Source organism: Ambystoma mexicanum, chromosome 8 (assembly GCF_040938575.1).
Source record: "Ambystoma mexicanum isolate Mex_15411 chromosome 8, UKY_AmexF1_1, whole genome shotgun sequence".
Lineage (NCBI taxonomy): Eukaryota > Metazoa > Chordata > Amphibia > Caudata > Ambystomatidae > Ambystoma > Ambystoma mexicanum.
This window is the reverse complement of record NC_090929.1, coordinates 297049285-297067642: the sequence shown is the minus strand read 5'-3', so window position 1 is coordinate 297067642 and position 18358 is coordinate 297049285. Positions and strand designations below refer to the sequence as shown.

Below are 18358 nucleotides of genomic sequence, written 5' to 3'. Positions count from 1 at the left end.
CCAAGAGGACCTCTAGGAGACGCATTCATAGTGGACTGGGAGTTTTCATTCCTGTATGCGTTTCCTCCAGTCCCCGTCATTCCTCAAATGATCAGGAGGTTAATAAAGTTCAGGAAATCCATGATTCTAATTGGGACCTTGAAGACATGTCCATCTGCCCTCCAATGCGTCATCTGCAAAGAGGGGACCTTCTCTGGTGAGAGGAGGGTCGGGTTCTCCATCCAGAGGTCAAGACACTCGAGCTTCATGCATGGTTTCTGAGAGGTTGAGATATAAGGATTGGGACCTTCAGACGAGCTTGGGTCCTTGGACCCTACTCGAGGTTTGCAAACTTGATTATAGCATGGGTGATTATTCTTTAAACAGTGGAATCATTATTTATAGTGTATTGAACTCAAATGGATCTCCACAATGGCCACATAGGACCAAGAAACAGATGTATGATCCGATAAAGCTTTCAAATCAATAGATTTTCCGACCATTTCAACTATTTCAAAAAGTTTTATGTTATGTTCAATATATTGCATACTATACATCTAAAATGGATGGATGACATCACTATGAGGGTTTTTTGTTAGGTTTTTAAAACATGAATATTTACAATTGACTCTTAACCAGAAATCAAGGTTGACAATTATTGGTAAATGATACCATGAAGTATGAATATTTTGTCATTTTGAATTTTATTTTACATACATGTCTGAAATTTCATAATTACATTTTATTGTAGAAAGGATTTGAATTACGCCCCTGATGAAGAGAATGAATATCTCGAAAACGCGTTGGGCCCTATGAATAAAACGTCTTTTGTATTAGACACCAAACTGTGGTCTGGAATATATCATGTAAAATTGTTTCACAAACTTACAATGTTATAAAACTAATATTAAGAATGCAACCAGTGCCCATACAACTGGGATACTTGCTTCGAAACAGTTTGGCTTATATATTTTGAGCCTAAAACAGTGTACAGGGGACAGGAGTTCCCTTAATAGGAAACTTATTTTCTTTGTATTAGTTGTGCAAACCATATGCCAGGGTTGACGTTGTCTCCTCTGCACCTAGAATAGGATTATCTAGTCTTTTAAATATCATACATATAGCACTAGTTTTCTTTATCAAGCAGGAGTGCAGGGTACAAGAAATCTGGATTCTATCCTTCCAGATGCCATGTCCATCAGTGTTCTCTAACCTTGGTCTGCCACGTTCCAAAGATACCTTGTTCCTCCCCCTTCCCACCCTCACATTCACTCCCTCCAAAGGCCCTGGCCTCAGCAACTCCTACCCCTCTTGTTCACTCCTTTTAAAGCCCTGGACCTCTTTACTTTTTCACCTGCCATTATCCTACTTTCTTTCTTGTGCTCCTGTTTTCTCTTTTCAACAGCTACAGGCCGCACCCTTCCATGCCCCAGCACACACCTTTGCCCACACTCGTGCCTACTTATTTGAAGGACTCTTCTTCACCACTCTCACCATGCTTGCATTCACATTTTTGAAAGGGCCCTGCCTGTCACCATTCCCTTCCATCGGATTAATTTCTGCCAAAGCCACTGGCCCATACCTTCCTCATCCTCGGGTTCACGTCTTTCACAGATTGATGCTGACCACTCTTTTCAATGCATCCTACCCAAACCCCATTTCACCATCAGATCTATTCCTTCCCAAGTGGCACAACCCCAACCTGCACTGTTCCCACTCTCAAAAGTACTGTGCCTGAGGGCTCCACATGGACGTCATTTAGGGGTCGACATGGATCGCAATTGCGACCCCTGAGGTCCCCCTTGATACCCCTAAAAAAAAAAAAATGTTTTTCATTTGTTTTTGTTTTTTTTTACATTCAGGCTCATGGGCTGTGGCCAGCAGCATGTGGCTCTTTGTTTCTGGAGTGGCTGGTTTTCTGATAGCTATACCCGGAAAGATAACTCAGTGGGTTGTGTGCTGGCTGCTTCAATGTGTGTGTGATCTGCAGGTTGCAGGTTCGACTCCGAGCAAGTTCAATTCAGCCTTTCATCCTCTTGAGGTTAATAAATGAGTACCACCACAGGTTGGGTGATATTGTATGTATATTTGTTCTATATGAAGAGCTTAAGTGTAAGTGCTATATAATAACACATAATAATCGTTTGGCCTTGGATGTATGCTTGCATTCAGAGTGATTTGGTAATATCAGCCTATACACACTATTAATGATACATATCCATTCTTGTATGAAATGTATATCACTTTACAGTGATATCGTAACCATATTTTTCGTAGAGTACTCAGAAACAATGTTATGTGATGTCACTTCCTGTTTTGAGGGGTGAAAGTTCGTGTTCCATCACTTCCCGTGATGTCACTGGGGGGGTCAAATGACATCACTTCATGTGATATCAGAGGTCAAGGGTCGTGTGATGTCACTTCCGATACCCCTGGCATTTTGGTGAAATGATGTCCCTGCTGACCCTCCTCCTCAGTTCCACACTTCTCGATATAGCCGGTTGAAGAGCGTACATTACTTATGCCTAACTGTCAAATCTCTCCTTTTCTTTAGATTTTGCAGAGTTTGTGTTTTTGGGGCTCTTTCTGACGGAGATGTCCATGAAGATGTACGGGCTGGGGCCCAGAAACTACTTTCACTCGTCCTTCAACTGCTTTGACTTTGGGGTACGTTTTTGGTAGTGGCCTAGAAGAAGCGTGCAGTTAACCTGTGTGCCTGCGCCAGTAAGCAATTGGTCCAGACAATATGTGTGTGTACTCTGCTGGACTCCACTTTAAGACCACCCTACTGAGAATCTGTTTGGACACTGCTTTGTACGTGCACGCGTGTTTGTGTGTGTGTGTGTGTGTGTTTTTGGACCTGTCCAGACACCACTGTGTGATTGTGTAAATACACTTTGCTGAATGCCTGCCTGCCCTACTGGTGCCTATGTGTGAACATGGTGCCGGCAGTCTGTGTGGTTGTACACTGCTGAATACTTGTGTTTGCCTGTGTCTGTGCGCGCGAGTCTGGTGTATGTGAGCCTGCTACTCGGTGTGTGCACACCTTGCTGCTTCTGCTCAATACCATCACACTGAGAAGTGGCTGCACAGAGTGGATAGTTGCGGACAAGCCAGTGAGCAGAGTATGGCATCATAGACCCATAATTACTATGCTCACCACAACCTCTATGATGCTGTCAGGAGATCAACTCTGTATGAGCATCCTTACTATGTGACTAGGCTTGCATCAGTCACTCATGCACGCATGGCAAAAGGGGAGCTACTCAAACAAGCATAGTGAAGCACCCACATATGGACTGTCTGATGCCATTTATGCATTTGCAGCCCAGAACAGCCACACTCACATAAGCAGTCAGACAAGATGGCCAGACAGCATTCACAGAGGCACACAATTACAGATGACCTGTACACAGCCAAGTGCATACTATCAGCAGTGTATGTTATGTTATAAGAATTTATAGAGCGCACTACCGCCACAAGGCATCTTGGCGCTAGGAAACCACAGTGCAGACCATCTCATTCTGATCTAAAATAGAAAAGTTTCAGGGTCTAAATTCAAGAAACGTTCAAACGTTCAAAAGCAAAGCAACACACCTTCCCCATGTGTACATCATTTGTGAAGTCATCTATTAGCTGCACATAGTAGCCAGAGAAATGTCACACATGGTTTTTGACCATGGACTATTCTCGCCAAGGAAGCCCCGTGTGAGTCTTCCACCCGCATTCAATAACAGAAGACTCATTCGCAAGCAGCCACAAATAGTGTCTGCCTGCTAAGGGACACACATGCTACTGGAGTGGAAACGTTAATAGGAAACAGTTCATCTGCCATAAAGGAAGAGCAGTCATACGCCTGCAGTCGCCTATTAGCCACACAGACAGACATGCATCTGTAGCACAGACCACTCAGTCAGTCACGGAAGCATCACACTCAGGCAGCCACAGAGCCATCACTCAGGAAGGCACAGTGTCATGTCTCAGAGGCAGCCAGAGTGCAGTCCCACACTGGTGGTGGCAGAGCAACAAGCACATACAATTCCACATATAGTGGCAGGCACACTGAAAGTAGTTACACCAGTGACCGCTGAACACCCTTAAATAATAGTCCACCACAATGGACATACATAGACAGCTGCAGGGAACTTGTACAGACATAGCGAACCACACACGATTCAGGCAACTACAATTTAGACACACGCCATAGACTATCATTGAGCTGTGATAGGCACGAAGTTCAATATCAGTAACAGACCGGAGGGTACAGATCAGCTACCAAGATATAAGCAGCCACACATAAACAGTAAAGGGCCAGTTATTCTAAAGGAGACCAACCCTAGCAGTCACATCCAGGCCTTTCGAAAGCAGTGTTTGAGGAACACACCAGTAGAGTAGAGGTTGGAGAGTGGCTAAAGTGTTGGCACACCAAGTGAACCTGCCCGGCCCCTGCCCAACAGCTCACAAACAGAAGCAGCCCAGCACTTTCCTTGAAGAACTCTGCACCCACCTACAGATACCACAGGCAGAGCTCGAGATTGAACTCTGCCTCGATATTCGGGTAAACAAGTTTGCAAACACAATTACAAAACATGTATTGTATATAAAAAAAAAGATAAGGGGCCCGCAACAGTGCGCAACAGTAGGTACAACAAATAGTGAAAATGTATGAACTCGGAATCACAGAAATATGTGGTGTGAAAATTGGGTAGAAAGCCCAATCCAAGTCAACTCCTCTTTTAATGATCCCCATGTGAGTCTTTGGTAGTTTGGCATAAGTTAGGAAACTATCGAAATGATAATGATTTGTTATTTATATAGCACTTTCTCCAAGGCACAGTATAGAGCATTTACATGGACCAAATATATTTTTCAAGGACTGAAATGAACAACATTTAAATCATAGAACATTTATAGAACATTTATATACAGTTAACACACAACCACAGTTGCCACTCATTTATCAACCTCGGAAGGCTTAAAGGTGCAAATGGCCTTGCTAGAATTTAAGCCTGTGACCTGCAGAGAGGACCCAACCCGCTGAGCTACTTTACCAGTTAATTTTCTTCTGGGTCTTTTCTCTGGTTTCTGGATGACAAGTTATGCTGGCCATGAGTATCTTGGCCTGCTTGACATTTGGAAGTGTTTTTATTGATCCAAGTTACCTGCTACCTCAAACCGCTTGAGCAGGCACTGGTTTTGTGTGTCATCCAAGATGGTTTTCTGCATCTTTGATTGGCTCAGGAAGAGTCTGCGATACAGTTGGACTGGTGGGTCGAAGTATGATATTTGGAAACTTGATCCATGCGCCTTTTGCATCGAATCTCTGTATCTATGAGGAATAGACCATCTGCACGGGGAAAGTGCACTCACCTGGGCTTTTTTTGATTTTTTAATTATGAAAATGAATGATGGGAAATCAGCTTCCGAGAAATGTACAAAGCCATTCCGCGCACATTTCATCTGCTTCCCACAGAAAACGCATAGTCACGTGTACACTGGGACGACACATCCTACAGACGCCGTCTTCCCATGTCATATTCAGCTGGAATGTGACAGCCCCGGGTACATCAAAGAATCTTAAGAAAGGGGAAAGGCACACCTTCATCCAGCCATGGGCAGCCTAATTTAAATATCAAAGGCTCCATGGATCTGCATTCCTTTTGTCTACTCTGGCTGGTGGCCGTGCATACTAACAAGATAATTGAGGCAAACCTGAGAGGCTTGGTTGCCGGAAGAAACAACAGGAAGGTGGACTAATTACCCTTTGGTATGCAATGTGCCAACTTGAAGCTAGTTCCCACCTCTCTGTATGCACGGCAGTGAATGGACTGTTTGGGTCCAGCAGTTACCCAGGTGTCTCTGCAGAGCAGACCCCTTTCAGAGGGACTAAGGATGTGATTTGGGAGAGACAGGAAGTCTGCTCCCAGCACAAACTTCAAGGGAGACCTGCACTTTAATCAAGAGTCACAGATGGCTCAGTTAGCCAGAGAGACACTTTGATCTAAAACAGACAGGAAGATGGGTGGGACTTAGGTATGTGTTTTCACCCTGTATCTGTGCTGTTGCAGAGCACTCTGGTCCTGACCTCATGCATAACAGTAGATTGTTGGTGAGGACCGAGGATTGCTTCATTAAGGTAGGCTTAGCATACACCAATCACTGGGGCCCACTTAGCTTTAAGAGAGGTCTGAACCCCTCACCTGGCAGATCATCTGTCGACTTCGAAATGAGTAAGGAGGAGGACTAATTTGGACCCGGGCTGAAGGTGCAGTTTACCTTAATTCTTCCGCCAGTGAAGGAAAGCCAGGTGTTCTAAAAGGGAAGCAAGGTCCCTCCCCTAAACTTCTCCCAGGGAACAGAGGGAGAAACCGGACTCGGAGGACCTGTCCAGCAGCTCCAGAACCCCGCACACAGCATGCCCTGCTAGGTTCTGCCAGCAAGCTTCCTAGGTGGGAAGTGCCGGATAGTCTCTGGACAAAGGAAAAAGACGTTGCCTGCAAACACTTTTCTATGCTTTGGGCCGTCCGCCTTGAAAGGATGCCATGAGCCCTGCGAAAAAGCTAGGAGTGCCACACAAGTATCAACCAGCGTCCATCCTTTAAGGACATTTTCGACACAGTTGAGTCCTCGAACTGCATCCGACTGCACCACTGACTGTTGTAATGCCGCAGTCACCAAAGCCGTCCGAGACGCCTCGACCAGCATTCCAGATCCACACACAAGCACAGAGACAACGATTCTTGGCCCTGAGCCGCCATGCCGGCCAGCCTGCAGACATCTGTTCAACCTCACCGAACTGCCTGCCGCCTGATACCCGCAGCTGTCTCCCGCCACTAACTCTGTCTCAAGGGCTGCCAAGCACCCTGTAACCGCCTCAATGCTGTCGAGCACCAAGGACTTCTTCAGCACCAGGTATATTGTGGTTCTGCCCCCCTGGTCCTTCTCCGAAGGCCCCTAGAGACAGTTACAACCCTTTTGTCTCTTGGTGCTAAAACTAAATAACCTTGAACATAAGACTGATTACTTTACCAACTATCCCCCGTCAGTATCCAGAGTGCATCCCTTTTCTTCGTGAAACTGTCTGTCCTCTGGGTTCCTTTATGAGGTGGGTTGTATTTCTGTTGTAAAACAGAGGGGGGTCTGGGAAACTCTCTACCAGCACAACCACAGCCCATTGCCCTGTTCTTGGGTGGGTGGCCCCTGGGAGAGTCTCAACCAAGTCTTTAGCTCACTGTTCTTTTCACAGAGAAGAAATTTCCCCGCATATCAGTCTTTGTCCTGCCCAGAGACATTGAGCTAAAGACTTGGTAGAGTCTCTCCCAGGGGTTATTCACCCAAGAACAGGTCATTGGGCTGTGTTCATGCTGGTAGAGAGATTCCCAGACCCCCTTTTTTGCATAAATTAACTTTGGGTTTCACCCTAAGTTACAAGGGCGATCCAGACGTGGACCCCTTGCTCACTGTTCTTAGAGAGGCACAGCTTCACCTCACTGATGATGCCCAACAAGGCTGAAACACGTGTATGGGGTTGCTGTTGGTACTCTTGCTCAGAGAATTGCCTAGCATTTCGGTGCTGATCTTCCCCTGGGCAGGACAAAGACTGATATGTGGGGAAATGTTTTCTCTGTGAAAGGGACAGTGAACTAAATGCTTGGTAGATTCTCTCCCAGGGGTTATTCACCCAAGAACAGGTCATTGGGTTCTGTTTGTGCTGGTAGAGAGATTCCCAGAACCCCCACACTTTTTTTGTATTTCTGTTGTAGTAATAATAAAGTCAATATTTGTATACAACCTTGACTGGAAAATATCATTGTGTAATAATAGTATTTCTGCTGTGTTCCAACTAACCAACGATCCATGACCTTGCAGAGATAAGCCTGCCGTTCCGTCCACGTTGCCAAAATTGAACAAGGCGGTCTTATAATTCACTTGTATTCCAATCTGTTCGGATCCCTTCTGGTTTTCTAGAGGTGTGGGGTTGATTGATGGTTTAGAAACCGAGATTCATCCCTGGACTACTGGTGCCCCTGAAGTTGATTCGTCACATAATCTCCCTTGGAGCTCACAATTTGCCAGATGCCACAAGCGGCATCCAGCGATGTATCCACAGTGCTGTGCCTGACATGAAATGTGAGCCTTCCATGTTACACCCAGCCGTGAGTTCTGTTGATCAGTTCCTTCTGAGCGTATCAGTGGTGGACTGGCCTACAGTCGGACTCTGCACCATGGGCGTCTTTTGTGTGGGTACCCTCGTTTTGTTTTTTTTCCTCTTGCCTTCTCTCTAATCCACACATCCTCATCCTTCCAACTCTGCTCTTCCTCATCACCTATTTTGAAGTAAATAATTTGTTATAAAGCTTCCAGCATGTTGTTCCTCACTCTTAGCAAATCTTATATAGAATGTTTGAAATTTTTAACTATTTTTTTTAATTTTTATATAGGGACGAATGTGCTTTTAAAATTCACCATTTGGACAATTTTTTTTCCACATTTCTTGGCAGTGGAAACCCTCCCTCCCCACAAACACTATGTGGAGGGGTTGGTGTCACTTGCTAGATTCGCTCAGAAAGCGGGCCACTTTCTGAATATTTGGTTCCCAGTCCACCCACGGATCTTAGTTTGTGAAAAGCAGGTCTTTGCAATGTCCTTTTCCAGCAAGTTTCCTTTTTGTGTACTTTTCTAAAGTCACATACTGCTTTGGACACAGTGCTTCATGGCAACAGGTCTCAACCACAGGGGATTATTCTGTCGATCTCCCTAACGGACCTAATGAATAATCAAGTAAAATCCTCCTGTTCTCTCACATTCTGAAATACTCGATACATCTCTTCAAGGCTCTACTTCCAAGGGCTTCCAAGCACTGGGGCTTCAACAGTAAAGTCAACATTGGCCTCTGAACAGTTATGCAAAATGTCTCACTGGTCCTGAAAAGGGCATGAGAAAGCTGAGGGCTCCAATTTCTGGAATCAGTTGTCATCCCAGAAAGGGCCGAAAAAAGAATAAAACACCCCTTCTTGGCCGAGAGTCTCCGAAGATCTTCAAGGGCTATGTGTTTATAACTGTTGCCACACACCATGCATAAGGTGCACACAGGGGTGATTACTGAGGTGTGAAGCTTAACTCATTAAATCAAAGTGAATATTCTTGTTCTAGTGTTCACCTACCTTTTACTGCAAAGCCTCACAAGCAGCGTTCCAGCGAGTGCCAGATGCTGTGCAAATAAGGTCGCGGTTCCTATCCTGCAGATAATTCCTCTCAGAGGTTTCTGTGGGAGAAACCTCCACTCCATTAGTCCTATTGGAGCAATCAAAGGTCTTTGGATATGGGGGTGTATTACGAAAACATTGCAGTGGCGGAGAGCAGTTTGTACGCCAGTGCAAAAAATGGCACAAACGCAAATCTATATTGGTTGTTTCAAACCCTTTTTCAGTGCGCTGTGCCAGTGCAAAGTTTCCTAATCTGAACCCAACTGTGTAAATGCACAGGGTTTCCCAGCAGACCTGACGTTCCATCACTGCCCCTAGCTCGCACAAAGGATAGGGACATCATGATTGCATCCTGCAAATTAAAACGGTCCGGGAGCCTGGGGTTTCTTAAAGCATAGTGGCTTCCGGGCCAGCCTTCGCCAACTAGGGCGAATTCTCACTTTACACTGGAGACTGGAAAAACAAGACACATTTCTCCTTTAGTTGACAACAAACTTTCAGAATACATTTTTATTAATCCAGCCAATAAAATGTCACTCTCCGGCAGTCATTTCTACTGATTCCCCAGTATCGTGAATCGCTGTAACCAGCAATACAGTTGTGTTGGACGCACACTGCAGTTATGTCATAAATCACCAATGTATCAATTGAAAAGGATACAGTAACCAAAAAAGTATATAATTGGTAGGGCTCTTCCGGATCCTATTTTCACACGACTTGATTGTAGGTATGTCAAATTAGACCTTCCAAATGATACAACTCTCTGACTGAATGAAACAGGCAGAGAGATGGATCACTGGAAAGGGCGTGGGAATTGTATAGGAAGCATGCCTAGGATAGATAAAGTATCATAAGAAACTGTCCCAAACTCAAATTACTAAGATAACACAGTATTAGCATTAATTCAGACAATGACCTTATGGCAAAACTGAAGTAATCCACGAAAGTCTCTTGAAGAAAACCAGGAGTTGAACAAACGACAAAGGAAGGGAAGATTAGTAAGGGAGACTTATCCCGAACGGCACGAGGCTCTCGCTAGATACCGGGTTGGTGCACCACAGGATAGCGTCCAAAGTACTGTGCACAATCACCTTCCAATAGTTCATGAAATACTTCCTTTCCCACGAAGAACAAAAATTTGAATTTCACCTGTTAACTCTCACAGGTACCAAAGGTTCAAAGTTGTTCAGAAAACCACGTGCAGGATTGCACGCGACAGCATACACGCAGCCAGGCCAGCCGTGCTTGGAGACAGCGTTTCCGCGTGGAGATTTAGCACTCGAACTGGATACACGCAGCCCAGGACAGCCGCGCTTGAAAACAGCGTCCGCTTGTGGAGATTTGACACGCGAACAGGATACACGCAGCCCAGGACAGCCACGCTTGAAAACAGCGTCCGCGTGTAGAGATTTAGCACGCAAACAGGATACACGCAGTTCAGAACAGCCGCGCTTGTAGACAGAGTCCGCGTGGAGATTTGGCACGCGAACAGGATACACGCAGCTCAGGACAGCAGCGCTTGCAGACAGCGTCCGCGTGGAGATTTGGCACGCGAACAGGATACACGCAGCTCAGAACAGCCGCGCTTGCAGACAGCGTCCGCGTGGAGATTTGGCACGCAAATAGGATACACGCAGCTCAGGACAGCCACGCTTGCAGACAGCGTCCGCGTGGAGATTTGGCACGCGAACAGGATACACGCAGCTCAGGACAGCCGCGCTTGCAGACAGCGTCCGCGTGGAGATTTGGCACACGAACAGGATACACGCAGTTTAGGAATTAGCGTGTGGAGGAAAACACGCTCCAAAAGGCCAAATAAGTTGCTGAAGGGAATGCGAGGACGCAGGTCCGGAGTTCAGCAACAAAACGCCAACAAAGAATTAATCAGAAGCAGCGATCGGCGTTTCCACGCTGCTTATGTACGTACTGCCGTGATACACGTGATGGAACTAAGTCACGTGAATTTAACGACGTGAAGAATGCAGACGTCGTTTACCGGGCAATGCATCGAACAACCTCCATTTCGAATAGAATGGTCTGGCGGTTCTATTGGCGTAACTCATTTTGTATGGAGAGGTCGTTCCTGGTCCAGAGATATGTCCAGCAGGCATGACAGTGCCACCCCCCAAAGGAGCAGCCTCTCCCCTTCTCGAGTGGAATCGCCTTAATAAAACAGGAGCATGAATGTTAGACAGAGGTTCCCAGGATCTATCCTCGGGACCATAACCTTTCCAATCCACCAGATAATACGGCTTCCCAGACCGTAGCCTCATGTCCAGTATGTCCTGTACTTCATATTCATCTGACCCTTTCACAGAAATAGCAACAGGCCGTATAGGCAATCTAGTAGCATCAGAGCAAGGTTTGATGAGTGACACGTGGAATACAGGGTGCACTCGCCACCGTTGTGGCAATGCCAGACGGACAGCAGCCGGATTTATAACGTGGAGCACTTCATACGGCCCGATGTATTTAGGCAACAATTTCTTTTTTCCGGGTATCCTCAAGTTTTTAGTGGACAGCCATACCTTCATACATGCTTTGTAGACAGGTGCAGGGATTCTATGAGCATCGGCATAGGTCTTATCTCGTTTTTTAGCTTGCTCCAATTGCTGCTTAACTTTCATCTGTAGACTCTTTAGATCTCTAATGTTACGTCCTGCTGCAGGAGTATCCAAAGACAAACTGGAATCCAAAGGAATGGATCGGGGGTGTTGCCCATACAGAGCATAGAAAGGAGAAGTACCTATGGCACTATGGTAGGAATTATTGTAGGCGAACTCCGCTGCCGGCAAGACATTGAGCCAGTCTGACTGAAACTGCAGGCACAAACATCGCAGATATTGTTCTATAGTGCTATTGACTCTCTCAGTCTGTCCATCCGTTTGAGGGTAATAAGCACTAGACAACCTGTCATCAATTAGTAATGCCGAATTTAGTGCTCTCCAAAAACGTGACACAAATTGTGAGCCCCTGTCAGTGATTATCACTGAAGGTAGGCCAAAAAACCGGAATATATCCCGGATGAATAGATCAGCCAGACCAGCAGCTGTTGGTAAACCAATACAGGGGATAAAAAGTGCCAATTTTGTAAAGTAGTCCACCACAACCCATATGGTATCGTAGCCTTTGTTTCTTGGAAGTTCTACCACAAAATCCATTGATATCATGTCCCATGGTGTTTTAGGAACAGGTAGGGACTGGAGTAAACCTACTGGTTTGCCAGGAGTGTTATTGCATTGACTGCATACAGAACATGTTGAAACATAATTTATAACATCTTGTGTTATAGACGGCCACCAACACCATTTTTTCAGCAACTCTAGGGTCTTCTTCAGTCCAGGATGGGCTGCAATCAAGGAATCATGACCCCAACTGAGGGCCTTGTTCCGAGTGGTAGAAGTTGGTAGATAGAGTACTCCTTGTTTGAAAGGCAAACCATTGTATATATCAATATTCAATTCCTGAATCAATTGTGGATTTAGTTTCACCCACTCCTGTAACTCGTTTTTTAGGGAAGGTTGTACAGAACAACTACATATCACGTGATCTGCCAACAACTTATTTTGCACCGACGGTTCTTCCTTCACCTCTTCACCGATGCGAGACAAAGCACCAGACTTGACATGTTGTCTGGCAGGGCGATAAGTAATTCGGAAATCGTATTGAGCAAAAAAGACATGCCATCTGGCCTGTCTAGCTGTAAGACATTTCATAGTTTTGAATGCCTGAAGATTTCTATGATCCGAGTACACCAGCACCTGATGTTTGGCCCCAAGAAGCTGATGTCGCCATTCTCGGAAAGCATCCTTGATTGCAAGTAATTCACGCTCAGTGACAGTATAGTTTTGTTCATATGAGGTAAGCTTACGTGAGAAGAAAGCGACTGGATGCTCCTCCTTGGTTTCTGCACAAACGTGCAAAAGTACAGCTCCTGTAGCGACACTGGAAGCATCTGCTTCAACGATAAACTGACAATCCGGATCAGGATGTTGAAGTACAGGTGCAGTGATAAATGCTTCCTTTAACATCTCAAAAGATGCTTGGGCATTCTGGTTCCAACAGAAGGGAACTTTGGAACTAGTTAAAGCTGTCAATGGGGCCACTGTTCTGGAGAAAGAACGAATAAATCTGCGATAAAAATTTGCAAACCCTAGGAATGACTGTTATGACTTGACATTGTGTGGAACGGGCCAATTCAATATGGCCTTCACATTGGAACGACTCATTCGAGCACCTTGATTGGTAATGTTGTAACCCAGAAATTCCACTTCTTGTGTATGAAAGACACATTTCTCGGCTTTAACAAAAAGCTTGTTCTCTCTCAGTCTTTGTAAGACAGCTAACACGTGTTTAACATGTTCTGGAAAAGACGATGAATATATCAAAATGTCATCCAAGTAAATCACCACGAATTGGTCCATCATATCTCTGAAGATATCGTTCATGAAGAACTGAAATGTGGCGGGAGCGTTACAAAGATCAAAAGGCATCACTAAATATTCATAAAGGCCGTACCGCATCTTAAAAGCGGTCTTCCATTCGTCTCCTTCGCGAATGCGAACCAGATTGTAAGCACCGCGCAAGTCCAATTTAGAGAAGTACTTGGAAGTTCCTAATTGATCTAACAAAACATTTATCAGTGGTAAAGGGTACTGATTCTTTATGGTGATGTCGTTAATAGCCCTGTAATCAATGCAAGGCCTTAAATCTCCTTCTTTCTTTGGAACAAAGAATAAAGGAGAGGCAGCCGGCGATTGTGATGGCCATATAAATCCCATATCAAGAGCTTTATCGATGTATTCTTTCAAGACAACATCTTCTTTGGGAGTTAAAGAATAGACTCGACCAGTAGGGATTTTAGCTACAGGAATTAGTTCAATTGGACAATCATACTGCCTATGTGGAGGCAGCTGTTCTGCCTGGCCTTTGTCAAACACATCAGCAAAATCTGTATATTCACTTGGTACATGTGTACCGCTCTGATGTACCACACTAATAGTGGAAATTCCCTCCATAGAGGCCAAAATATGTGATTTATTTGACACCACCTGACTGGTAAAGCAATGTTCATTGCAAAAAACGGAAGGATATTGGATCAATCCCGTAACCCAGTCAATGGCGGGATTATGAAGAGTCAACCAAGTAAGTCCAAGTATTATTTTGTACTGAGGAGCTGCAATGACATCTAAGACTATTTCCTCCGAATGACCATTTAATAAAGTCATCTGAATAGGTACAGTCTCCTGAGTTACCATACCGGAAATCAAGACCAATCCATCCACAGTATTAACAGTTTCAGGTTTGTTCTTGTTTACAAGGGGTATAGAACATTTCTTGGCATATGTGATATCGATGTAATTATTAGTGGCTCCAGAATCAACCATAGCTTTGGAAACCAATTCTTGATCATAAAAACGTAAAGTCATCTCAACAGCTATAGGTGCGTGCGCTGGAAATGTAATGGAGTCCGATGTAACACTCGACACAGGGACTCCTGCTACTGTCGAGTGTTGGCGTTTCCCGAAGGCTTAATTGGTCTTTTAGGACATGCCGCCAGTAAATGCTCAGATGAACCGCAATACATACATAAATTATTTTTTCTTCGGTTCTCTCTTTCTGCTCTAGACAACCGGCCTCTCACAGCACCAATTTGCATTGGTTCAGAATCATTCGAAGAACCTGCCGGTGTATCAGAACGAACCGGTGCATGAAGGAAAGGTTTTCTCTCTCCTTTGCGGGCATTTCTTCGAGCATCAATTTGTAAAATCAAATCAAGAAATTCTGAGAAACCTGTAGGAACCACTGGGACCGTGGACAAGGCATCTTTGAGTTCTTCTGAAAGACCCTTGTAGAAAACAGCCGTCTTCTTGTCTTCCGGCCATTGGGTTTCTGCTGTTAATTGGTTGAATCGGGCGATGTAAGCCGTTAGAGGTTGAGTGCCTTGTTGTTGATTCAGCAAATCCAGATCTGTTGCTTGAGTTACGTAGCGCATATCAAAGACTTTGTTCATAGCAGCCAAAAGATCATCGCAATCGTACAACAAGGGGCTATTTGATTCCATTAACGGATTAGCCCAAGCAACCGCTGTACCCCCCAAATGGGAAAGCACGAATGCTGCTTTAGTAGTTAGATCGGGAAACGAATTAGGTCGGCAAAGGAAATGAAGTCGGCACTGATTAACAAAAGTTCTATACGTTTTAGGATCACCTGTGAACCTTTCCGGGGGAGCCAAGGAAAACTGTGTTGGCATAACCACTTTAAGAGTTTCCTGTGATAATGATGATGTCGTAGTCCCAGATCCAGATGCAGTGGCTACTGGAACCTGTGCTCCCTGAGGAGTGGCATGCATGGCATCTTGCATAACATCCATGCGATGCCGTAGCATATCCTGTGCCGTAATCATTTCATTTCTCAAGTCAGTGATTAACTGAGTCAAAACAGTTAAAGGATCTGTACCCTCCATGGCTTCTGATTCTGTCATAAATCGCCAATGTATCAATTGAAAAGGATACGGTAACCAAAAAAGGATATAATTGGTAGGGCTCTTCCGAATCCTATTTTCACACGAATTGATTGTAGGTAGGTCAAATTAGACCTTCCAAATGATACAACTCTCTGACTGAATGAAACAGGCAGAGAGATGGATCACTGGAAAGGGTGTGGGAATTGAATAGGAAGTATGCCTAGGATAGATAAAGTATCATAAGAAACTGTCCCAAACTCAAATTACTAAGATAACACAGTATTAGCATTAATTCAGACACTGACCTTATGGCAAAACTGAAGTAATCCACGAAAGTCTCTTGAAGAAAACCAGGAGTTGAACAAACGACAAAGGAAGGGAAGATTAGTAAGGGAGACTTATCCCGAACGGCACAAGGCTCTCGCTAGATACCGGGTTGGTGCACCACAGGATAGCGTCCAAAGTACTGCGCACAATCACCTTCCAATAGTTCATGAAATACTTCCTTTCCCATGAAGAACAAAAATCAGAATTTCACCTGTTAACTGTCACAGGTACCAAAGGTTCAAAGTAGTTCAGAAAACCACGTGCAGGATTGCACGCGACAGGATACACGCAGCCAGGCCAGACGCGCTTGGAGACAGCGTTTCCGCATGGAGATTTAGCACGTGAACTGGATACATGCAGCCCAGGACAGCCGCGCTTGAACACAGCATCCGCGTGTGGAGATTTGGCACGCGAACAGGTTACAGGCAGCCCAGGACAGCCACGCTTGAAAACAGCGTCCGCGTGTAGAGATTTAGCACGCGAACAGGATACACGCAGCTCACAACAGCCGCGCTTGTAGACAGCGTCCGCGTGGAGATTTGGCACGCAAACAGGATACACGCAGCTCAGGATAGCAGCACTTGCAGACAGCGTCCGTGTGGAGATTTGGCACGCGAACAGGATACACGCAGCTCAGGACAGCCTCGCTTGCAGACAGCGTCCGCGTGGAGATTTGGCACGCGAATAGGATACACGCAGCTCAGGACAGCCACGCTTGCAGACAGCGTCCGCGTGGAGATTTGGCACGCGAACAGGATACACACAGCTCAGGACAGCCGCGCTTGCAGACAGCATCCGCGTGGAGATTTGGCACGCGAACAGGATACACGCAGCTTAGGACAGCCGCGCTTGCAGACAGCGTCCGCGTGGAGATTTGGCACGTGAACAGGATACTCGCAGCTCAGGACAGCCGCGCTTGCAGACAGCGTCCGCGTGGAGATTTGGCACGCGAACAGGATACATGCAGCTCAGGAATTAGCGTGTGGAGGAAAACACGCTCCAAAAGGCCAAAGAAGTTGCTGAAGGGAATGCGAGGATGCAGGTCTGGAGTTCAGCAACAAAACGCCAACAAAGAATTAATCAGAAGCAGCGATCAGCATTTCCACGCTGCTTATGTACGTACTGCCGTGATACACGTGATGGAACTAAGTCACGTGAATTTAACGACGTGAAGAATGCAGACGTCGTTTACCGGGCAATGCATCGAACAACCTCCATTTCGAATAGAATGGTCTGGCGGTTCTATTGGCGTAACTCATTTTGTATGGAGAGGTCGTTCCTGGTCCAGAGATATGTCCAGCAGGCCTGGCAAGTTATCACTGCCACACTTAACATACCTTGTATACTCCTTACTGTGCTATGGGTTTACATTGTGAGTATGATGCACTGGTTACAGTCTGAGTGTTTACATGGATCTTCACTTCGCAGATTATTGGGTTACACTCTAGCAAGGCCTTATGCTGGAAGCGTTCCGAAAGAAAAACAGAAAATATGCAGAAATACATTGAAATTCCATAGAAAGCCATTCACAACTTGTTCCCCTTGTGAGAGCTGCATCCTTCTACTTTGATGTCATGGCATGGTATATTGTACCTTGAAGTTCCAAATGATATTAAAGGAAACTCAAGCTCCATTCTCATTGTCTATCAGATGTCACTGAGAACCCTTCAGTTGAATATATCTCAATAGTCAATGGTTACCTTTAAATAGGTCAATATTTAGTCCATTCATGTTTGGGGGCGCAGCTGAATCCGGCTGGTTTCAAATGGTGGCTTACTAGATCATTGAATGTCTCATGCCTTAAGCCAAAGTAAAAATAGGGTGCCGGCAAGCCAAATAAATCTGGAAGGGAAGCTGAGAAGATGGACCTCACACACAGGCAGACAATGATCAAGGGAGGTAATCACAGTGACAAAGTAGTCACCAACAAGCTCTTGCAGAGCAGACGCAGGCAGTCGCAAGCCTGGATGGTGTCTTTTTGACAGCCACATAGTCACACAATTTTCTGATAAAGGTGTTAACAGAAAGGTGCATGTAGTCAAATAACAGTATTGGAGCCTTCTCACCAATGCAAACACCGGGCCTACACACATAGTCACTGAGAATTTGCGCAGCTTTCTCAAACAAGCAGTCATACAGTCATCTCGCATGGACACTCGGAAATCGCATAGAAGCAGGTGCAAATCAGCTACAGAGCAATATGAAGCAGGAATTCAAACAAAGGAATAGCCACAGACTCATGCAGCCATTGCACAATACTCTTGAATGGATGATCATTATACAGCCACATGTTGTCACAGTTCATTAAACAGCACTGAAACGTAGGTTATCTCAGTAAATTGAAACTTACAATGCTTTATTCAAATGGTATGTTACTTCC

General features: G+C 45.2%; 1 protein-coding gene across 5 annotated transcripts in view; it reads left to right on the top strand.

Moving 5' to 3' along the window:
* The window catches only part of CACNA1B (calcium voltage-gated channel subunit alpha1 B), a 2298664-nt gene that overhangs the window by 1381810 nt on the left and 898496 nt on the right, over window positions 1–18358 (top strand). For all 5 annotated transcript variants that reach the window (XM_069609698.1, XM_069609696.1, XM_069609700.1 and 2 more), the window contains exon 12: window positions 2534–2646. In XM_069609698.1, the coding sequence (XP_069465799.1) occupies window positions 2534–2646 (113 nt within the window). The remainder of the gene's footprint in view (window positions 1–2533; window positions 2647–18358) is intronic.